This window comes from Pezoporus flaviventris, unplaced genomic scaffold, assembly GCF_033815535.1.
Source record: "Pezoporus flaviventris isolate CSIRO_AGI_PZ_B2104156 unplaced genomic scaffold, CSIRO_AGI_Pfla_v1 ptg000015l, whole genome shotgun sequence".
Classification (NCBI taxonomy): domain Eukaryota; kingdom Metazoa; phylum Chordata; class Aves; order Psittaciformes; family Psittacidae; genus Pezoporus; species Pezoporus flaviventris.
This window is the reverse complement of record NW_026892563.1, coordinates 22,452,513-22,477,233: the sequence shown is the minus strand read 5'-3', so window position 1 is coordinate 22,477,233 and position 24,721 is coordinate 22,452,513. Positions and strand designations below refer to the sequence as shown.

Here is a 24,721-nt window from a genome sequence, read left to right as displayed (position 1 = left end):
TAATATTTCTATTTCCCCCCCAGTAATTTGTATTTGAAGACAAACACAGATTTATGTAGAATCAAAGCGTGCCTAAGGCAGTAAGGAACTCTGGAAACTACCTAGTATAGCCCCCTGCTCAGAGCAGGGTCAGTCAGAGCAGGGTTTTGAATATCTTCAAGGATGGAGACTCCACAGTGATATATCTGGATATCTCCATAGCAGCTTTTTTTCTGCTGTTTAGTCACCCTCTCAGTAAAAAAGGTTTTTTCTTTCCTGTGTTTCAATTTGTGCCCATTGCCTCTTGTCCTGTAACCTGGCATCACTGAGAAGAGTCTGGCTCTATCTCTACTAAACTCTATCAGGTATTTATGCAAATTCTGCTATTTAAGGGTGAATTGCTGGTTCATTGTCAGCTTCTTGTCCACGGGGACACTCTGGGTCCACTCTGCAGAGCTGAGGGCCGGTCAGTACTCCCTGTACTGGTGCATGGAGTTGTTCTGCCCAGGTGCAGGACCATTGTTTTATGGTTGAATCTCTGCATCATTCTGAGTGCCAGAGATTAGTGAGGATGCCCCTAAGGGATAGTGAGCCAGGAACAGAGCACACAAACACAGCCACCCAGGCAGGGGCTTCATCAGCCAGGATCCATCCCACAAAACCCCAGCAAAGGAGCAGGCACTGCTGGGCATGTCAGCTGTACTGAACCAGGAGTCCAGGTCATCAGGCATACAGATATGGTTGTTGTTCAACTCGAAGTCTGGAAAGTTGATTGGTCTTATAGATGGTAATATTAAGCCTTTAATAAAGGTAAAATAGATTTTGACATGACTTTCTTTGTGCAGCATGAGTAATATAATTTGTATTTTTAACAGTACAGCCTCAAATAATACAACTTAAAAATGAAACCACGTTTGAGAATGGGAAAGCCACCCTTATCTGTGAAGCAGAAGGAGAACCCATCCCAGAGATTACTTGGAAAAGGGCCATTGATGGAGTAACTTTCTCTGAAGGTGACAAGGTAAATCGGCCTTTAATGTCTAAAATATCTAAGTGTATATTCTCTGGCTAATCATCTTTTTGTAAGCAGAAAATTAATTTAGAAACAGATTAACTCTAGATTCCTCTGGAATTGAAAGGAATTGATATTTTCCAAAGTAGTAAGAGAAGATTCTAAATTTTAAATTAAAAAAAAAAAGGAAGAACAACAATGGAAAAAGCAATTAAAGTGCTGAAAGAGAATTCATCTCATCAGGCCTAAATTTTCATGCGTAATTCCTATTAAGGGCTTCAGCTTTGTCTTGATCATAATGGTTACCCATATCTGTTCTTGACTATTTCTGAACTCTGTCCAGCATTTTTCAAAATGCAGTGGAGCATATAGAAATCTGAAATAAAAAGTTCTTAATATTTTGGGGTTCTTTCTTTCCTGCTTCTGATGTTTGGGATTTTTTTTTTTTCCTATTTTTCTCTTATTTATTTTCCTCACACAGAACAAGTAGTCTGTAACTAAAAACTGAGCCTATTTTCCCAGTCTGTTTTCCTGTTTCATATTTTATTACAAAAGTAAGTTGAGTAGAGAAAGACTATAATATGAAAATGCGAAAGTTGTGGGAAAAAGAACTGCTGTTAGATGGAATGGTGAAAGCAAAATGGAATGGTGTAGTTTTATTCCTAGTCATGCAGTTTCTGCAGAGATGTTTTTCATTTCTTTTAAATAATTTTAGCATTTGAACAAGTTTTGTTGTTGGGGTTTTGTTTGTTTGTTTGTTTGCTTGTTTGTCTTTTTTTTTTTTTTTTTTTAAGTTTCCTTACATAAACCACAGAATTTCTCTGTGCTGGTTAAATTACAAGATAACATCTTTCTGACCAGCTGATTCAGAATTTTTACTCCAGATAATCGATTAGGAAAATAATGTCTTTTTGCAGATGTTTGCATATTCATAGCTGTTGGTTATAAAAACATTTGGCAGACCTATATAGCAATCATCCCACTGAGGGAATATGACACATAGTAAGTCCATCAATTTATAGGGAATTGCTGTATATTAAGGAATTATGTGCTGCTATTGCTTATGTTCTGAAGGAGAATGTCTGATCTGGCCCAGTCTCTGACTTGACCTTTCCTGGAATTGAGGCAGTACATGTGAAGTTTGTCTACCCTTGCCTGCTCTGTGATTTCCATTTTGGAGCAGCATGTCAGTATATATATATATATGTGTGTGTGTGTGTGTATATATACACACACACATATTTATTTATTTTTTTTTTTTTCCATAATAGCTTTACATTAAAATAAATCAGATTCTTTTATCCTTAATTACTTAAAGTCAAAGGTTATATTTCTGCCCACGAAGACTACACGTGGTTCGATGGTTACAAGTGTAGCCTTTCACTTACGTTTGGAATGTTCCTAAAATAACTTTGTTATAACAGAAATTGAAAATGAAAGGAAATCGTAGACGCTGAAAAATGTCGTTGCAGTTGAAACCTGAAATTCATCTAGTGCTTAAAAAGGACAGTGTTACATTCTTAATTCAAACACCAGGTGGTTAAACTGTCTAGATGTCTTTACTGTAGTGTTCTGTGAACTGTGGTGTAACGGAGTAATACTGACAACCAGACTAAAACCTATACTCACTTTCTACTAGTGTGCTAACATACTGTACGTGGAAGATAAAAAGAATGAGTATAAATGCAGTTATATGGCTCCCTTTTGTTCTTGCCAGCGAAAGAACTCTGTATTGCTCTTGGGAGAGCTTTGGCTGAATGGTGAATAAATGTTCTAAAATTCTGAGGAGGTTCTTGAGCTATAAAATATGCTGCTGCATTTGCCCTGTTGTCCTCCAGCTCTGTGGTGCCAAAGCCTTGGCTTTTGCTTTCCTATCAAATTAGGTGAATAGGGAATAAAATTGGCAGTAATTAAATTACTGAATAATTTAATGTTTTGCATACAGAAAAAGAAGGAAAAGGTGAATTGAAGAAAATGGGGGGGAGTTGTAACATAATCTTGTTATTTATATGGCTATATGAAGTCATGACTATCACTAGACATACTTGCATAAACATAAAAATTATCCTCTACATTCAGTGAATTCAGCTTTTGAGTTTTGTACAAGTTTTAAAACATCTTTTGGTACAGACTGCACTTTATCCAGCATTTTTATTGAATTAAGAATATTTTAGGGGATTAATATTTTCCGTAGAAGGTGGAAGAACTGTTCTAACTATAAGATAAACATGATGATAATTAAAAAACACAGTGTTCTTAATTTTTAATGATACTTTTATTACTTTTAGTATGTAGTTCCTCAATCATTGCATTCTTATTATGCTAAAATGCAAGCATACCTCATGCGGATAAGAAAAAAGGCTGAATTTGAGATCACTGTTACCCTGCACAGATTCAAAATATTTTCTTTTAAATGGTTGATAGATCTTATAACAAGGACATAGGCTTTCATGTGTTTTAAAATTATGATGTCCAAAAGAATGGAAAATATGCACCAGAGTCTTAGATCAAAGAAATAACCCTGCTGGGCTTAAGGAGGATAAAGTTAACGAGTAAGAGGTCTATAATTATCTCAGGAAGATATAGCTTTGATAAAGGGTTTTCAGTACATCAGAAGTGTGTATGAGAAAGTTGAAGATAAGTGAGTTCAAACTGGAAGCAAAGAAGCCTTTTCCTCTGTCCTTTTATCAGTTAGCCTTTAGAACAATCTTCCACACGGTGTGTGGTCCCTCTGTCACTGATAACTGAAAAAAAAAAGTCTTTCCCCTTCCTCTGACCTCTCTTGAAAGTTTAAATGGAAAGTTTTTATGGTCACTCACATTAGATGACTTCTAATCCTTTTATAGCTTTATACCCCATAAATACATGACAGTGGGTAAGCCTGAGTAAATGAATGATTAAGCATAACAGAAGGTGTTTGGCTCAGCCTTAAAGATTTGAAAATGGAAATGGAGGTTTAGTCCAAGACCAAAGCTTCATCTGCTGTTGAAGCATCAAGCCAAAACTCTTCTTGGTGCACAAACTCAGCCTCTGAACTTCTAGTCCCAGACTCCCCAGCACTGCACTAATGTGCCAGCGTGTCCCTGTGTCTTTCATCTGTGATTCAAAATGGTGTGTTCCTACAGATCTCTGCATTCAGCAGGCCTGGCTTTTTTCCCAGTTAAAAAAAAAAAAAAAAAGGCAGAAGAGCTGCTTTTAGTAGAACAGAAGGAAGGATAGTGACTGGATTTGATTTGCTGTAATCACTTATAAAATGGATTTTGGACATGTACATACATATCTACACACATCCCTAAAGGAGAGCATATCCTGATTCTCCAACACAAAAATGTCAATTATTCCTGTACATACTGCAGAAGTATAAGGGCAGAATTTCCTGCTCTGCTTTCCTAGTATCTAATTCTAGCAGAAATATGAAAGCTGACCAGTGTTCGTAATTACTATTTCAAGCCCTATTTTGGAATTAAAATGACAGTAACAGATGGGGCTTGATACAAGACAGTAGCTCCACTATATGTAGCTTGCATCCAAAGATGCAATCTACCCTGAAGAATTTATGATCTAAACATGTAAAATGAATGAAATAATTCAGTGCAGGGAGGTCACAGCTCAATGTCTGATACTCAGTTACTCAGTTTTGATAATGCCTCATGTATGGGGTAACCAGTTAACGAAAAACCACATATACCTCTTATCTTTTGACGTTCCCCAAAGAAAAAAAAGACCCCCCCCCCAAAAAAAAAAACAAACAAAACATATTGCAACTTGAGTGCCGGATTTAAGATTTTAAATGATAGCATATTTTGTATGTATTTGTTACAGATTTACCAGATGTTTTTTAAATGACTTAAACAGTTCTTCTTTTGTCCACTTTGTACTGATGACTGTGGAGATAGCTTGAATTCTGCTTTCTTCCACATCTACCTCCCAAAGTAATCTGGGTATCCCTGTGAAATTTTTTGTGGCATTGTTGATTGCACTGGAGCACTGGAGCACTGGGGAGCTCAGATCAACAATTAAATTCTTTTCCAAGTTGGAATTTCCTTTATATTGGCATGCCAATCATAATTATTTGGAGCTTGTAGAAATTTCATAGCTTTTATGATCATACAATAGGCAAAGGTAAAGAATTTGGTTGGTTTTATCTTTTTCTTGTAAAGGTCAGCTGTTTTCCCCCAGGCTTCTTAACTCCACTTCAACTATTACAAATGTTAACAACAACAAAAAAATTACTCCTGGTGTAAACTATTGTCACTGCACAAAAAGCAGTGTTGCAGTTTCAGCAAATTGTGTTGCCTTTCTTTTGAGATAGTAGTGAGAGTTTTGTTACATTCTTGCTCCTCAAGGTTCACATCTTTATTTGAAAGTAATCACCCCGAAAGAGGAAACATAGATATATCGAGGGTATTTTATTAATCCCAGGAGATTTATTACATTTTCTGAGCTGTACAAATCCCAGTCTTTGTAAATTAATCTCAGGAACTTTTCTTTCAGTAGTTGTAAAAATGTAAAGGTCAAGTCTCCTTAACTTGTTGAAGAAAATTATTCTAACCTGTTTCACCTACATGGTGTGTGAACAGCTTCTACTTACAATACCATAGAATATTTTTGCTGTTGTAATCTTAGCATAAGCCTGCAGGCCAGAACAGTTTATGTAGCTAGTGGCAGTTGTGTTTGATGATGCAATTGAGACTCTGCAGACAATCAGGCATCAAAGAATTATTTTATTTTTTTTTTAATCCCCAAATGAGTCATGGGCTGCACATGTTAAGGCTATAAAATAAAAGAGGAGAATATTGTGACTGGAAGGAGAAGGTAAATAAATGGAATTGAGAGTGAGTAGGAAGCAGGAAGGTGGCCTTAAATGTTAGGTAAATAGTGCTGTTGAGAATATATATATTTATACCCTATGACATCTGCAAAACATGGAGCACATATGAGCTCTGAATAGCATACTCTCACAAGTCATCTGATCTGTAGAAAGCTACATATGTTTTGGGGCTCCATCTTCTCTATGGCATGTTCAGCTGTACTAATATGGAGTTGGGACAGTGTCTTAACTAGAAGGAGCTAAAAGAAGAGTGTACAGTTTTGGGAGGTGACAGTATTTTAGCAGGAAGATTGATTCTGGAAGGGTAGGATTATATGTGGTTAGAAATAAAGAGCAACTTTCCTGTGTGAGCTGAGGAAGTATTACAGTAGGAAAGGTGCAGGCTAATGTGATACTTCAGTATCATTACTTAAGTAGCCCAGTCAGTCATCTGAGCTCCACTTCTTTAGGTAACAATATCTGAAGTGGTTCCTAAATGAAGCCAAAACTGCAGTTAGAAATTATTTTGTTTTACCATAGTCTCTTCTGCAGTGCAGGATTGGTTATACTGAAAAAAAACCCAAATCTCAGCCACATGGCCAGAGGGACCTTCAGATTTGTTCCTCTTTTAGGAGAGAAGTCGTGTGCTTTGTTACGCAGTGTAGACTGAAATGGCTGTACATACACAGTATGTATTCGTGTTGTGTGGATGACTGTATTGATACTATGTTCGCTCAGAACTCTCATTTCTGCATTTTTTTCCTTTCAGTAAAACTTTAAGGTCACTTTCCACTGGGACAGAATTAAGTAAGCAGAGACAAAGTTGTTGATTCTTTAAAGGTAACAAAAAGCCAAGGAAATGTAAAATTGAATACCTCTTCTGTATTAAAAGTTTATAAACAACCTAGGGAAAGAAGGATGTTTATTTAGGAACTTCACAAATTTAACCATTTAATATTACACCTTAAATTAAGTACAAAGGTTTTATCTATTCTGTAAATGGATAATATTTCTACCTAATTTATATTTCAAACTCAAAAGTTGTATCCCCTTTAATCCATTTGCTTATGTACTATCTATGCACAAAGTAGATATTTTGGAGTACTTCCTGTGGGTTTTGGTGCAGTATTTACTGGCTGAAATAAAGCCATACATCCTTGGAAACGGCATTTATTTCCCTTCCAATATTAGCATTTTCCATTTAGTCATTGGTGATGATATTCTGTCTGTTACACTAATGAAGACTGAAATTATCAGGGAATTTTTATGGACCAACATTTCCTACAATAGTGCAGCTTGGACTTGAATATTCATTCATTCATTCCACTACACAAAAGATCATTTCATGAGCTTCTGCCTAAGTATGAGCTGTATTATCTGCTAACAGTTTAATAACTTTTAAATAGCTGTTGTCTGATGAAATAGAGATCCTGCATGGGATGATACATTAAGTGATACAGACACTGGAGTCATTGGGTAGTGTTCACTGATGTACTATTGGACATTCTCCAGAGACTTTGAAAATGTTACATTTTCTACGTACCCTGAAAATGCGTCAGGAAATGCGCATAATGAATGGCACAATCAGCAGTGCAATGCCGGCAAAATTGTTTTATGCTATTAAAACCTGTCAGCAGGTTTCCTAACCTGAAAGACAATTTGAGTATGCTTATATATTAGGAAAAAATAAGTATTTAGACTTTTGGCAAAACTGGGATGACAACAAGTGGCCTGGATTCTATTTTTCAATCTGTTTTTTGTTTAACAAATGATTTAAACTCAGTTTAATAATTAATACTTAATAATTTATTAATGTTGTTAGTATGCTGTTAAACCCCCATATTTTCGTATCACTTTTTTACTCTCCCTGGGTGCATCAACTGGTACACTATTCCTGTTAACACCAGTTCTCAGATTTCAAACACAGTCAAGTTATGGCAGTTTAACATGACAGTGCTGATGGACCAGTATATGTCTATCAGCTATGATAGTAAGGAGGCTGTGCAACTTAACCAAAAGCATAATGCAAGAGTCTTATTTCTTTGCATTGGGAAAAGTGAAGGCTGTTTGCACCATCCCTTACTTCTGAAATTCAGCTTCTGAATTTCAGCAAACAACATTTCTTAGGATTGCATAACCGAACCATAGGTATGAGCTGTGATTCATGGTTAAAATAACTCCCACGTATGCATAGACTTAATCTGTGTTACTGAAATTTCTGAATGTTGCAGTGATGTAAATAATGTTATCAACAATAAGATATTTTTGTCTTTCTATAAATTTCTGCTTGTACAAATCAAGTTGTGACATTTATGCCAAAGGTCAATGAATTAATAGTATGTGGTAATCTTTACCTTACTGGAAACTGATCGTATAACATTCTTTAGTATATCTTATAGGTAGTAGATATATAATGTTAAAGCCCTCAGCTTTATATTACTTGGTAAAAATGGATTGAACATACTACTCTTGAAATTTTCCTCTTAAAGTAGTATACAGAAGTGGATATTTGATATAGAAATTTACGGTAAGAATGCAATACTGTGAATATTTAGAGTTCCAAACTGAATAAATACAGTAGTACCAGCATATTTCAGAAGCCTCATTTGGAGTTATAGTCTGTCGATCAAAATATATTTTCTATTGTAATTTAGTAAATGTTAAGTACAGAATCTCATCAGAAACTACAGTGACTTCTTTTAGGGCTTTTAAATGTGGGAGGGGAAAAAAAGAGAATTAGCATGTATTCAGGTTACACAAACAATATTTACAGTATGGAATACGTAATGTTATTTAGACTACAGTTACTAGCGCTTTCTTATCTCAGATTCAAAGATATGTCAGTGACACCAAAACTATAGTAAGCCCTATTAAGATAGAATTATCACCATCTCACCCAAAAGCAATACTACAGGCATTTAAAATTAAGATCTCTTAGAACTTTAAGATTCATGGATATTCCTTAAGAATTTCTGAACTCACAGGTCATCGTATTTAGCAAATATGCCCCAATAGTGTTAAAAAATCTATAGAAATTCTGTATAAAAATGTACAGTTTTACATAAACATGTTAGTCCTTTTGTCTTTATTACCTTTATCATCACATCTATTGAAATGAAATTGTGTTGTTATAAAAGATTACACGTGCATCATTCACCTTGTAGCAGATGCCAAAATAATAAATAATGGGCTTTTTCTCATGAGATAACCTCAGCAACTGTCTTTTTTGGTATTTTTTTTTGGTGAGATTTTTTTTTTTTCTTTTTTTTTTTTTTTTAAAAACTGTATTAGATGTTGGGAGCTAGTAGCTGTACAAAAGAGAAAGAAACCTCTTACCTCTAACAGCAGGCCACCAAGAGACCATTTCCTGTCCCTATTCTCCTTTGCTCCAACATGGGTTCTTCCCATTGTTCTAAAAATTTAGCCTTGGCCATGATCTGATTTAATTATTTTATTACAATTGATTAATATCAAGAGCCAATAAGCAAGCAGCGCTGGGTGCACGGGGAGTCTCTGCTCCGCCAACAACGCACACCGGGGTTTTGGGGGTACAGTCTCTTATACTTCTCAGTCCAGGGTTTCAGTTCCTGGTTTTGAGTTCCAGCTAATCCTGTTGTCTTCTTTGCCCGAAACTCGATGTGGCTCCTTTTCATTTGTTTCTGTCCTGTTGCTGGGGTCTTCTCTCCAGGTAAAGAAACATACTGAAACTTCTCGGTAATACATAGACCCGTATATTTAGCAGGATGTGTCTCCTTGGTTACTTAACCGCCTTAAAACATTCAAGCAGCTAAACAAAGCTAAAAGCATTCCTTGTTGTTTTAACAGTCTAAATGATTAAAGAGGGGACTAGCTTGTTCCGTTTTTTCTTCTTCTTTCCCATCATTACATTGACAGCAACATTTATTATAATCAAGGTCGTTTTTATACATTCCACACATGGTACACTGGTTGCAGGTGCATTGGTAACAATGATTTCTAAGTTCTTGACACGAATCATTCTCGTATTCTTTACACCATCGGCTGACTGCTCCAGTGAGTGTCTTTTCCACAGGGTGCCACTCTTCAGGAACAGACTGCTCCAGTGCAGGTTCCCCATGGGCCACAGGTTCTGGCAGCAGCCTTCTTTGGAGTGCACTTTCCATGGGCAGCAGCTTTCTTCAGGGTGCATGTTCACCTGCTGCAGTGTGGGGTTTTCCATGGACTTCAGTGTAGATATCTGCTCCACTGTGGACCTCCATGGGCTGCAGGGGCACAGCCTGCATCACCATGCTTTGCACCACGGGCTGCAGGGGAATCTCTGTTCTGACGCCTGGAGCACACCTGTGGCTTCAGGGCTGGTTTTCAGTGCTTTTCTTCAGTCTTCTTTTTCCTTTCCTTTCTTCCCACTAAATGGTTATCTTTCTCCAGGCCTCCCTCACTCCTTCACAGTTTGCCTGTGTACCTGAGAATCCTAGAACTGTGACTAATTTTTTTAGCTGTGTTTAAATTATCCACGTGGTCTCTTCAGTCTTTAGCAGTTGTTACAGATCTGCTTCTTCACCAATGTACTATGCACAACTTCTGATAATTTAATAACATGTATTCCTTGAGTTTCCTAACTTGAGCAGTTGAGTAGGAAATGCTCTAAGACAACTGAAAATAAGATGTAGATCTGTTCTGGGGTTTTGTTTCTTCTCAGTGTTACTTTCTCTAGGAGAATGATATATTTTTTGTGCTGCCATGTTGCAATTTCTGATTTCCAACTTATTTCAAACTTTACTTTTTCCATAACAGCTTCCCCCCAATTTGACTCATATGTTCAGCATAATTCTCATTTATAGACATATATAAAAATATATTTAGAAATGTAAATAGAGAAACTCTATTGGATGATACCAATTTCATAAAATAACATGAAAACAAATATTTCTGTGCTCTTTCAGATATGTCCAGGTTAGCTCATTGTCTCCATTTTTCTTGCTACTACAATAGTTTGCTGTTATTTCTATAGTTGCAAAAAGCCCTACAGAATAATTAGGGTTTGTGAGCAAAGACTTTTTGGTCTGTGAGATGTGGATCTGTGTCCTCCTGCAGACAATTCCCATCTCCTCATGACTCAAGTTACTAATTTCTGGCTTTCTGTGCCTTTCCCTCCCCTAAAGAAGCCCCTGCAGGGCTCCACTTCATCCCATTTTCCAGACAAACATCCTATCGTCTAGTCATAGTGGTTTTAATAAAAAATATATATCAGCTTTATAGAAAACTGGAAAGGACTCCAAGCTACATACAACTGATGAATAAACCAGTAATAAAAGCTCAAATCTTGTTTCTTCCCCCCCCCCAGCAAAAAAAAATCACCTATTATGCTGCTCTCTGTTCTATAACTGCATACCCTCACTGCATCAGTTATTCCTGCAATTAAAGCTAAACTATGTCATGGTTTGAACCTGAATTCTGTGAAAATATTTTTAAGTTCTTGGTGTAGTTGTCATTTTAATGGTTATTTTATATTTTTGCAGAAGAGTTTTGTGGGCATACAACCCATATTTATCCAAGAACTTGTTATCAGTCCGAGCAATATTTTAGCAGTTTAAACAAAATAAATGATTATTCTCACTCAAGATACAGTGATACAAACGCTCTAAGTAATATGGGGGGGGGGGAGAAGGCGAAAATTAACGCTTCCTTGGGTTAACTTGAAGTTGGTTTTGTCCATTTTGTACTGCAGTCAGCTTAGATGCTTTGTCTTCATGTGTTTGCAGCTAGAGGTTGGTTTGGTTTCTTTCTTCTTTTTTTCTTCCTCCCCCCCTCCTGTTTTCACCTTAGTTATTAAAGTTACAAAATTGCTTTCTCCAGTCCCACTTAAATTAAAGAGCTAATTTTTTTTAGACCTTTGCCATATGTGGTACCTAGCATAGAGCTAAGTGGGAACAAATTCTGATAGTACTTGATGACTAGGGTAAACATAAAGCAAACTGAAATCACCTCAGACCAAGGCAACCCCTTGGCAGGTCCCAAGACCCTGCTCTGGAGCACTGCAGAGTTTTTACTAGTAATAGGAGAATCATATTTAGTGGGCTACAATCCCTACATGAAGGAAAGCTGGGATTTGTAACTCACTCTATGGGCAGTTTGGTGTAGTACAGTGGTATAGTTTCACCTTACTAGTTATTTCTACAGTTGAACTAATATTTATTTCAAATTTGAATTGACCTAAACAGAAACAGGACCAGGTTGAGGTTCCTAGTCTGAATAACCATACTGTTGCTACTGATGCTGTATGTATTTAATAGTGATTATTCTTGGTCAGATGCACAGAGATTGAGTAGTCACTGAAGAATAAATTCTGGCAAATCACAGTTAGTATTTTAAGACTGAGCAGTCCTAGATCCCTTACAGATTCAGTCTTCCCTTATTCATCCCTTGCAGGTCTTCTTGAAAAAGATGATTCTCCAGTTTCTACTGAAGTTATACTTTGCAACCTTTTTAAAGATTTACAAAGCTGGGGTATAATCACCTATGCCTCATTCTCATTTAACCAAAGAATCAAGTTACAATAATATTTGATTGTCTAAATTAAGATTTAATTGTATAGTAAAATCATTACTTATGGTGACTGTTTTATGTAAAGTCTGTCTTGAATAATAACATTGTACTTAATGGTCTTATTCCCAAGAATCTTGCTGGTCTGAATCTATCTGAGTCACCTATGAAATTGTACAGTGTTGGAGTAGATTCAGATCAGCAAAATTCTTAGTCATGAAACCATTAAATACAGTATTTATGAGTGTATCAGAATCTCTAGTTGCAAAGTACATATGTAAATATTACCATTGTAATATTTCTGATACACTTGCAAACACTCATCTGTGGTTAGTACTATTTTTTGTGGCCAATACTAACGCTTGTTTTCTTCTTAAAGATTTTTTCATATAATGCTAATATTTTACTATTAATAATCATCATTTCTTTCCTATGATTTACATCTTTAATGGAAGTAGTCATCTCTGTTTATTACTTTTCTCTCATAATCTTTTGTGAGTAAAAACAAATCAAGGAAAGTTCATCTGTTTCTGGTCTTAGTAAGTGGGTTTGGTGTATTAGATATCCTGTGTCATTTCATTTTGTAACAAGTTAAGTTTGAAATCAAACAGCCTGAATCAATCAAATATCAGTTCATAATTTCTGAAAGTCATATGAAGCTTTCAAGAGTACATTTTTCCCAAGATTGTACATGCTGTTAACAACTTGCTTAGAACCTGCTACTGTTTCCAGTCTAAATTCTTTAGAAGTAACTGCTATGTCTACAGATGAACAGAAAATCAAAACAGCGATATTTTTGTCAAGATTAGTTTTCTGTGACTTCCCTGGTGTTACAGTATAGATCTACAAACAATAGGTTCTTCAACAATTTCTTCCTTGTGGAAAAAAAAAATCCTGACAAATTCAGGAATTTGCAGCATGCTGACATATATTATTTAACAAGCTGCAGTTCTAAAAGAATCACAAGGTCTCCTATAAAAGCCACTGAAGTCCAAGACACTGCTGTGGCATTATTCTTATTCGCTGGACATTAAGGCATATGCACGTAGCAATACTCTGGAATTTTCTGCTGTCTCCAACAGGTGCATGGATAGAATATATTTACCTGAAGAGAATGGGAAATATTGTGAATATATCATCCATAATCCAGAAGGGAGCTTCCATCAGCTTCTACACGATGATGGCTGTTCTGACTAACAGCCCTTTCTCATCATCAAAGGTAGATTTTCAGACTAGGAATTGCTGGTCACTTGTATTTAATAGACTTCTGGAATTTCATCACCATTTAGAATCAGCATGTCAGGTTGCAGAAGTTCTTATTTTTCATGCTGCTTCAAGGAACAGTTTCATGAACAATCATGATCTTTTTAAATCTCACATAGAAGAAATGTCAGCCTGAAGTATGTGATTTGAAGTTTTCCTCTCATGTGGATATCAACGCAACCTGAGATCAGAAAGCTTTCTAAAAAATGGTATTGATGAAATCCCAAAGATGATTCTATTGATCAGTATTTGTTTTCTCCTTGAAAACTCAGTGATGTGTACTTAGAACATGACCAAGACAACATAATGAGTTGGCAATTTTTGACAATTTACCCTGAAGAAGGATCAAGTTGTCCCCCCGCTCCCCAGTGTGAGGACCTTCTACCATGTACATCTGCAGCAGCATCTTTGGAGGAACTTGAAAAAGTCCTGCAGTTTTTACTCAAGTTATTTGTTCTTGCAATGACTGTTCTTGAGTATATTGCACCAAGTTTTACAGAAGAAAGCACACTCAATTCTAAGTCACCATTTCTTCATTCTTTCTGTTGTTAACACATGCAATGCATGTCCAAAAGATCACTAAAGTACACAATGTGTCAGAAGAATAGTTGATAAATATGTGACAGGCAAAACTGACCTGCAATGTTCAGTTACTATGGACAGTAATGGGACTTAGATCACAAATAAGCTTTAAACATTAGAAGAAAAACAAATAAAGATATTTCAACTTGTCCAGATTTCAAATTAAATTTAGGGATTTTTTGACTGTAGTCTTGCAATTTGACTTCCAGGGATGAAAGAGTACTTTGTCAGCCAAAAAGGTAAATTCTGTAGGAGGGAAGATAATCAACACAGTCACAGCTGCTCTAACCATTCAAGTAATGTCACCAAAATCCAGCTACAAGCGAGTCACCAATTTCTGCATCTGTTCTCATCTTCTACTCCTGCTTTCTGCCAGCCCAAAATGCATGTTTTGGCAGCCATGCAGTTTCATCTCATTTGGCGCTACAATTCCTCAGTATGAGTTGGCAAAACGGTTGATAAATCAAACTCAATAACTAATTCCATCCACCTCTCCCCAAGTGCAGCTTTTTAAAATTGAAAAAGAATGCCAATTTCTATGCATCGTAATCATCTAATTTTCTCCTTCTGAAAAATTACACTTTTTTACTACAGTGACAATAGAAATGTGCAGATTGAGCATTCCATGGTACCTAAATAAGTTACTCTGTGCCAGCAGCTGTTCTTGTGTCTTTGTGGATGATGTTGTTTCATCATATCCCTATTATCTCTCCAAGTGGAACCCTTGAAATACACGGTTATGATCATTCCGGTACTGCCTTGGGAGCCCTGGAGCATTGTTTTGGGTCAGCATCAGCCTGTCAGGACTTAGGGAATACTCATGTGTGCAACGACAACACACGTGAGAAGTTTGGGAAACAAGAGCAGGACAAGAAATATTCATGTGTGCAACAACAACACACATGAGAAGTTTGGGAAACAAGAGCAGGAGAGGAAAGAAGTCAGGTAGTAGAATAGCATATTTAGCGTGACAAGGATTTTATCAAAATCAAAATGTATGTTTACAAAATCTGTAGGATTAATCTCAAGTGATGAGATATCTCCCATTTTATGATTAATTTAGGGTTTATTTGGGTTAAGCTACATATTCTGAGTAAGAATATTGCAAGTGCAGAAAGTTCTTACGATTTGGTTGGTTTGTTTTTATTTTTTTTTTTTTTTCCAGAAGGCACTTTTTTATACTTCAGTGTTGTCATTATGGATAATTTTACTTGGAAACCTGTATAGAAGAATTTTATTTTCTTTGACAATGGCAGAAAAATAGATTGCTATCAGTATTAAAAATAAAAGGTGTTTTTCAATGAAATGTTAAATTCTTAACTTAGGGATTTTTTTTTTCTTTTTTAATGTGGATGAAGTAACAATTTTTTTAATGTGGATAAAGTAATAAAGTCCCATTTGTTTACCTGAGTAAAACACTATAAAAGTCTCTGTTGAAGATTTATCACTTTTTGTTTTACCTTTATGCTGGTGAAAAAACCCACCACCAAAGCCCCTAAAAAAACCCTGCTTTTGTTTGTAAATTCTATGAGATTCTCTGATTAACATTAATGATGAAAAATATTTTGATTTCCTAAGATGTTATTGTGAATTTCAAAATGCTGTAAAAAGGTAACTTCTAAAGACTTTGTTTTTCTTTACCATTTTCAGGACACACAATGGTCTGTTTATTGAAATGATTCCTCCAAAGTCTTACGGTATAAACACCTGTCAACATACTTGCTCACTGATCTTTCTTAAGAAATATGTATGTATCTATATGGAACTGCATTGACCACAGATGTATTTCAGACCTCACTGCTTATTCATGCTCCATGGTGATAGGTGATAAGGAGTAATTCAGTGAGTGAGCAGAATTCATGAGTATTGAACCACAGAGACAGTTCTGGTTGTTTAGGTTTTTGTTTTGTCTACTTTTTATACTCTTTATTAATACTACGGAAAAAAAAAAAAAGCACATGTGCTTACTCAGTCTAGCAGAAAACACCATAGTATGTATTTAACATCTGTCCCATTATAACTTTTGAAAGGAAAAAAAAAGAATATTCCAGTTAGCAGGTGTCCATGATTATTTCAGGCAGACTTGACATAACTAATTTGTAGAGGTATCTGTGTTTTGACTTGTCACCAATGGCAGTTCCAATGCTTTTTTCCTGGTGGAGATTTCTACTGAGGACTGCTGGGCACGTGTGCTGTCTCTTTCTGTTGTGTTACTGTGCCAGACATGCTGCTAACGTATGCTCTCCATACTTTGTGCAGGAGGGAAATAAGCCTCAGAAAGATTTTACCAAGGATTATAAAGCTATAGTGGGTGCAGACACCAAGGTTAGTGCTGCCCCTGTTTGACTGTGAATTTGCTGTTCAAACTTAAGCAAGAAGACTGACGTTATGAATCAGTATGAATGCAGGCTTCTGCTTTGTTGAATATTCTAGTATGTTAGCGCTCTTTATAAGAGCAGGAAAATATAAGGAGCTTCAGGTTTTGCTTCAGGCTAACGCAGTGTGTTCAGATTTTGTCTCAGCTTCTTCATTGCTCTTTGCTGTAGTCAATTTCCATGTCTCTACCTCATGTTTGTTCCTAGCTGTCCTTCAGCATGACTGAACTGTTACTGTATTTTTTGTGTCATCACAATATGTCCTTGATTTATTTACCCAGATCTCTATTAACTGAGTTATACCACAGAACCGTGTAATACAGCCACACTAGTATTTTTTAAATACTTGTGAAAATTCATCATACTAGCTAGCATTTGTCCCTGCCCATGGCAGAGGGATGTAACTAGATTTGTAAGGTCCATTCCAACCCAAACTGTTCTATGATTCTGTGATGTTCTGGGAACCCTCTCTAGACATAAGCAACATCTTCAAAGCATTTTAGTTTATTTATTTATTTGATTATTTATTACTGAAATTTTCTTGGTCTGTATTTACACTCTTGTTTTCTTTCACATATTTGTGTGTTCAAGAAAGTCAGTATATTTTAATCACGTATTGCACCATCTTTGCAGAAGAGGTAATAGAATTGTACACTAATCAACCTGCAAAATAGGACAAGGGAACAGGCCTTAAACTCTTCACAAAGAAGCCACAGTATAATACACACTCTGAGCACTGCAGTAGAAAACATCTCATTATAGGTTTTACATTATTTTATAAGTAATTTAAAAGACATTATTGTAATAATTTTCAGACAATTTTGAAAAAGTAGAAATAATGTGTATTTTTATGATAATTTGGGGCAAATATTCTTGTCTACAATTGTTGAATGTTTTATTTGGTTTTGTGGATTTTGCTTAACCTAGTAGATCCCTCTCAAAATGCTACTTAGCATATATTTGATGATGAGAATAGATGATGTGGCTATGCAGAATATTCTATCATTCATTGTATTCAGAGACCAAATTTTTTCCAGCAGTATTGGAAAATAATTAGATAAACGAGAAACAATAGAGAGAAGATGCTGTAAAAGCTATTTAATTTTAAGGTTCTTTGTGCTTTTTTAAATTACTTTTTTTTTTTAACATCAGTTAACACTCATATCTGAGTCGGAATACATGGAATTAATTATAATTAAATATACAGTGAATTATATAGTGAATGATAGTATTTGGGATTAGTATTGAACCTATACCATCTTCCTTTGTTATGAAGTACAAAATAGCACTGCAAAATTTATACTTCTGTAAAAATACCTTTAGGGAATTCAGTAAGGATTATAAATAATTTAACTCTTTTTACAGGAATCCTGTTGACCATACTGCACAGAAGGTTCCACTGGTACATATTTGTTTTTCAGAGAGTGAAGCATTGCCACTGAATTTTTTCTTTTTTCTTTCTTTTTTTTTGTCTCTTTTTCATATATGCTTCTAGTAACCTATTATTGGAAACAAAATTGGGCTAGTTGAACAATCTCCAATATAATTTGGAAAATCATGGTAAACAAACTTGAGTGAATGTATTGTTACAATTCAGTATAATATCACAGAAAGAAATATTGCATTGTGCAAAGAGAAGGTACTAAGAATGAATTTGGCTTCTTATTGTATAATATCACAGAAAGAAATATTGCATTGTGCAAAGAGAAGGTACTAAGAATGAATTTGGCTTCTTATTGTAGGTCAAACTAAGTCATTGGAAGGTCAAAGACAATGCCTGTTCTCTATTACTACTCTGTTGTATAGAGCTACATTAGTGCTACAGGAGCAACTGTTAATGAATCACTAATGCAGTATCCTGTAGTTTATCTGTGATTCATACTTACATGTTGTTTCAGCATATGTCTTCCCAAGTTTTAAATGTGACTTCTTAGGGAAATATTTGTAATCAAGGTAAAATCAGAAATAAAATCACTGAAGTATACAGTTTAGGTAGGAATGTACATTTTAAATAGGAATAGTATAGATTCACTGTTGTATTACATGCTTGATATTTTAAAAAAGAAGCAAATAATCCATAGGTAAATTATACTGTTATTAACTGTGTCATACAAAGTGTTTGTTTTATATTTAAATAAAACAAGTACCCTGTATATCAAAAACAATTTCTTTCATTTTAAAGAAATTGCATTTTCATTATCCCAAGAATTCCCTTCAAAATCCATGACATTCACTACTGTAGCATGTTTCCTAGGAACTTAATAAATTTTCTCTTTCCTTTTTATAAAGGTATAATGAAGACATAATTGTCAGCATTAGGAATTACATAAAAGATAACTAAGTGGTCTTAGTTACTAATTTTTACCAATCCAGAGGATTTTAGGTTTGCACTAGTGTTACAATTCCCTAACTAATTTATGTTAGTTAACCTATGCTAACTATGTTAACATAGTAACTTATGTTCTGAGGCTTTCACAAGAAACAAAATTCAGTGTTCTTGGATTCTGATGAGGGAATCAGAATACTTTTCTTTCCGTGCAAATAATGATATATAGAATGCTTCATACGTTTGATTTATGTCAAATATTTTAAGATCTAAATTGTGTGTGTTTCTCTTGTATTCAGTGAAGAAACAATTTTGCAGAGTTAAAGCTATCAATTAAATATCAGCTGCCACTTGATGGGTATTTAGTGTAAAAATCAGTAAACGAGTATATGTATTTATAGGACTGGACATTAAAGTATGTTTCAAGTTTAGATGTGATACAATGAAATAGTTACTGGTTTTCCCTCCTTTTTCCAACTTCCTCAATAAAGAAAGTAGGTAAATATCAGTATTTTTTATCAGCTTTTTTTTTTACATAAAAAAAAAACAGTAAAGCAAATTTTCCCAAAGCTACAAAACAATTAAAGAGTAGAGCCTGATTAAGTAAGTTTTCTCAGGTAAAGTACTCCATGAAGGTTGAAGTGTCAAGCAGAGGATTTGTTTTTATTGTTTTATTTAATTTTCCCTAGTATTTGCATACTTTTGGAATTCAAATAGGTTTTGGGGAGGAGGTGGGGAAGTGTTAGGGATGAGGATATTTATGAAATTGCTAAATATAAAATTTATGTTCTAGAAAATCAGAATCCAGCATTCATTGTTTTTTTTTGCCTCTTTCCATGCAATGTTATGGACAAGAAATCCAGAAATTCCAGCTGCATTTATGATAACAGGTTTTTTTTTTAATATTTGTTAAAAAAATGTGATCTTCTGACAAGAAAATGTGAATAGTGAAAATAAATCTATGATTGGATTTGTGTTTTGATCATTGTTTGAGGGGGTATCCTATTCAGTTTCACAGTTACATTTTTAAGGACAAGAAAATTAATGCTAACTGTAATCTAAGATACTATGATTTTAACTGTATGCATTTTCATGACTAGAGTCTGCAGTTCACTATCCCAGTCATAAATGGATACTTCTTGTGGTTTATCTTGACAATGTTCCTTTAAGTATGTACTTACTCCCTTGATTATCATGCCTAGAAACAGAACATATTTTTCTGTTATTTTTTTTTTTAATTTGGATAATTTAGAAGTTGCTTAGCTGTCTGTAATAACTTCACCATAGGTGAAGAGATGCCTTCAGTCATAGTTGTCAATGGTGTTTAAAATGTAAAGCATACATAAATATACATATATATATAAACCTTTCTTTTTCCTGAATCAATGTAAACAGAGCCCAGATGGCCGTATAGAAGTCAAAGGGCAGCGTGGAAAATCGTCACTGCATATTAAAGATGTGAAGTTGTCAGATTCAGGGAGATATGACTGTGAAGCTGCAAGTAGAATTGGTGGGCACCAGAAGAGCATGTACCTTGATATTGAATGTAAGTTCTAATATTCTTTTTCTCTTTAGATTTGTTTTAAAAAATAAAAAAATAAGTACATTCTTAATGGAAGGTCAGTTTTTTTCCTAGCTCTCTAAGTTACTAATCCCCATCAAGTCTCTAGCTCCTCTTATAACCCCTCCTGGATTTATAAAGCTTGTGACAATCTCTTCTAGAGATTGTCTTTCTTCAAAGCCTTTGAATTTTATCCAGGAGAAAAGGATATTATATTTTGCTTAGAGGGTCTTTAGAAGGCAATCAGAGAATACAAATTTTAAATACATAAAAATTCATCGGAAAATTATCTCTTCAAACTGTTCTAATTCAGGAAGCGAAGCTCTTAGAAAAGGCAAAAAAAAAAAAAAAAAAAAAAAGACAAAAAATCCTTCTATTTCATTGTTGTTCTGTTTTGCTAGAGATTTTCCAGAGAAATTTGTTCTTCATTTCCAATATGGCTTGAGTGGGCCTGTTTGAGATTCAGACTCTGGACAGAAAATGTCTTTCCAGTGGGAGGACAGATGTTGGAATAGGATCTGTGACACAGAAAGATAAGCAGCAGTTGGAAACTGCTGAGTGATTTCCTAAGGAGTTCTTAAAGTTGCTTTAGTATATACAGTTGCATGTTCCATCTTTTTGACAGGTAATGCATTATGACACAGGAAATAAATCTGCAAGGAAAATGAGAAATGGACAAAGTTGTAATTGGATGTTAGGAATGGAGAGATTTCCCAACCCATGAGACCTAAAAAATAAATATACTATTAATAGCTTTACATAGCTACTCTTCAAAAAATAGACCTATGAAAGGATTTGAAACTTTGCAAAATATTATTACTCTTTTGAGAACATACTAATGTACTCTGCTCGTATCCTTAGGTTCACTGGTGCACTGATAACTATCTTTATATGTATATAAATTAAAGAAAATATTTTGCTAGATAAAAATGCAAGTTAGTGAAGTTTCTGTAAAATTTATATAAAATCCCATCCTATTCTACACACTAATATGAAGTATTTTATAGATTGTATAATATATATAATACATGTAACATATAACATTTGTATATATTATAAGGTTTTATGGTTGTTATGCCTTGAAATCAAATATTAATAATTTTTGTATTGAGGGGAGTATAGACCACATTTTATGAAACATGGGTGACTGGAGTTTATGAATTTATTAACAGCACAGAATTCTTACTAAAGGACATAATAAAATCCTTGATACCTTATTATAGTCTTAAGACACATTTCAAAGTGAGTGTTTTAGAACAGTTGCTAAGAATTTTAAAGTGACATATTCTCATTATGTTATTGCAGACCTAATCTTGAATATGTGTGGAGACAATCAGATATAGTGTTTGAGAAAATATAATAGCATATTGTTTAGACACACTTCTTAATGCAACATAAAACTTTCTAGAGTTCAGAAATCTTCTGAGAAGAAAATTTTTAAAACATAGATATTATATCATCACTGTAATGACTATTTTTACTGTATAACGAAATAAATTGCATTAATTATTGTATTATAATGCAGCAGAAATATTTGGGGTGTGATGCAATATTCTGATTAGTGAGTCAGAGGATTTTTTTTTCTTCCCTTGGAAATAATTTTGCACTGGTGTATGAACTGCAGGCATAGCCTTTTTGTCTTGCTTAGGAATTTTTATTATTTTTCATAATATTCCAATATAAGCCTCAATAACTGTTTTAAAATTAAAACAGAAATAAATAAGCGAGACATTATTTTTTTGTATTGTTCCATATCTCCTAGATAGGACTAATCAATGCACCTATGCCATTCTGTAAGTTAATAAAAAATCTACAACAGTTCTCTTTTTATACTTCAAAATATTTGAAAGTTTTTGTAGTCAGGAGAGGAGCACACTCCCATCACATCCTTAAATGTCAGTGCAGTTAAACAATCCTAATGGAGGCACAGAGTGCTCTGGTGTCAATGTCTCATTCTTTTACTTAGTGACCCCTATCAGACATAAACCAACAGTAGGATTGCAGAGACTTTCTGTACCTTATCCTTGTTCTCTGTTAGGGTTGCTCTTGATGATAAGAGCAGTTCTTTCGGAGAGGAAGAGATTATCAGGTTTGATACCAAATAGGCACAGTTAACCCTACCTTTTATCTGAAGTAAATGCTAGGCAGACAGGAATTATAGGGAACCCAGAGGCATTTGTAAGGCTTTCTTCCTACAAAGTCATCTTCATGGACAGTTATGTTTAGTTTTCCTAATATTAAGTATATGAAAAAAAAAACATGAAAAAAATGTATCATTAAAAGTATTTATTCATGGATTTCATTAACTGTGAAATTTGATTATACATATGAAGTGTAGTGTCTGTTGGATAATAATAGTTACTATTCCTACTCATAATAACTAACTGATGTAGAAGTTACTGTGCGATGGCATATATGACATATACTAGGTATTGGCAATAAAGATGTGTCTTTAGTGATAAAAACCATGATAAAAATATATAGTAGATGAAGCAGGACATACTTTAAGATGAGGTTTTCCGAAGAACACAAGGAAGCTAAATGTACAAATCCAGGTGAATTATCACTTGATTTGTACATGTAACAGTATCAGTCTATTTTCAAAGTTGGAGATTTCCTATGCATATATTTTCATTTCTATATGGCATTTTTGTATTTTTAGCTGAGATGTAATTATTTTGAAAAATATATGTTAGGATTATAAAGGAATCTTAGAACGCATAATACAGACCTGACTAAAAGAAGAAAAATTCTTATGAGAGAACACATTATTTATTGGGTTCCACAAATTATTCACTGCTTTGATTAGTATTAGGAAATGAAAAGAATATTATTTTTACATCATTCTTCATAGTATTATGCCGTTAGGATTCACTGATGGTATTAATAAATTGGAAAGGATTTAAACAAGCCAGTAACGGCAAGCAGTCTGTGATCCTTGAAAGTGGTTCTCTACTTGCCCTGACAGTTATATCTTCATTTTGTTCAAAGTATTTGCAGCACTTATTTTGTACTCCTAGGTGCACATTATTGTGCAAGATGCTGATCTCTCTGATTGCTCTCTATCACCAAGTACAAATTCCTTTAGAGAATGCTTCTGTTACTGGAGAAAACATATTAAGCCATATTCTTTGGAAGTCTGCTTTTCTGTATACTACCTGGGAAACATCCTAACTTGCAGTCTTAGATAACTGTAATTACCAGTTTTCATATCACTCTGTTTCAGTTAAAACTCCCCAGTTTCATTATTGATAACGCACAATGGTCCAAAAAATGCCTACTTCCACACTGTACACAAAGACTAGTGTTTTGGAATATAATCAACTATGATAAATGTGTTACATTCAGTAATATGGTGCATTTTTTCCTACCACAGAGAATATTTCTTAGAAAGCAATTTCTAAAAAAACACATTTTAATAATTTTAAAATGTCTTAACAAAAATGAATTTTTCTTACCTCTGGTTTTCATGCAAACCTGAATTTTAAAGTTATGTTTCTTACTAGTTAAGTGCCAACATTCAGCTGGTACTTTTGATGGAACCAAAAAAAAATTGTATATAGCCTGTGCAACATTGTCTTTACCTGTAAAGAAACCTGTGCAGTGTTCATTATGCTACTGCATTGCTCATCAGAGAAAGATTTTTTTTTTCCCTACCACAATTTGAAATGAACCTCATTGCTGTTAAAATATTGAACTTTTTTCCTGAGTTAATTAATCTTCTGACTCTTCATTTTGTTTTATGTTAGTTAGCTGTATTGCAATTGCACTGCAGTTAAGGCAGATGCCTTGGATTCATGCTGTTTGATTTTACATCTTTACAAAAATATACAGCATGATTTAAAAGCAGGTTGAACAAGCAGAGCTACTAATTCCATTTAACTTGAAGGAAGCAAGGCTTTGAATCAGTGGAAATACTACTACTGCGCGCAGGATGTCACAAGCGTAACAAATGTCACAAATGTTGCAGCTACCTGCTGCTATCATAAACTGTAATAAATGAAGACAGTTCATACTTTGGATTTGATTTCTGTTGAAAGAAATCAGTTTAGCAACATACCATCACTGGTCACAGAATCACAGGATGGTGAGATTGGAAGTGATTGCCTCTTGTCCTGTCCCTGGACACAACTGAAAAGAGCCTGGCTCCATCTTTTCACCTACTCTTCAGCTATTAATCATGAGAGCCCAGCCCTAACTTTAACAGACAGGAAACAAAACTGATAAACACAATCATATGGCCTAAGAAAGAGACAAATGACAGGAAAAGCAATCAAGAGAAACAAAAAGT

The 24,721-nt window shown here is 34.6% G+C and overlaps 1 protein-coding gene across 3 annotated transcripts in view; it reads left to right on the top strand.

The window, feature by feature from the left end:
• The window catches only part of NCAM2 (neural cell adhesion molecule 2), a 286,486-nt gene that overhangs the window by 184,303 nt on the left and 77,462 nt on the right, over positions 1 to 24,721 (top strand). For all 3 annotated transcript variants that reach the window (XM_061453764.1, XM_061453766.1, XM_061453765.1), the window contains exons 8-9: positions 855 to 1,000; positions 20,265 to 20,415. In XM_061453764.1, the coding sequence (XP_061309748.1) occupies positions 855 to 1,000; positions 20,265 to 20,415 (297 nt within the window). The remainder of the gene's footprint in view (positions 1 to 854; positions 1,001 to 20,264; positions 20,416 to 24,721) is intronic.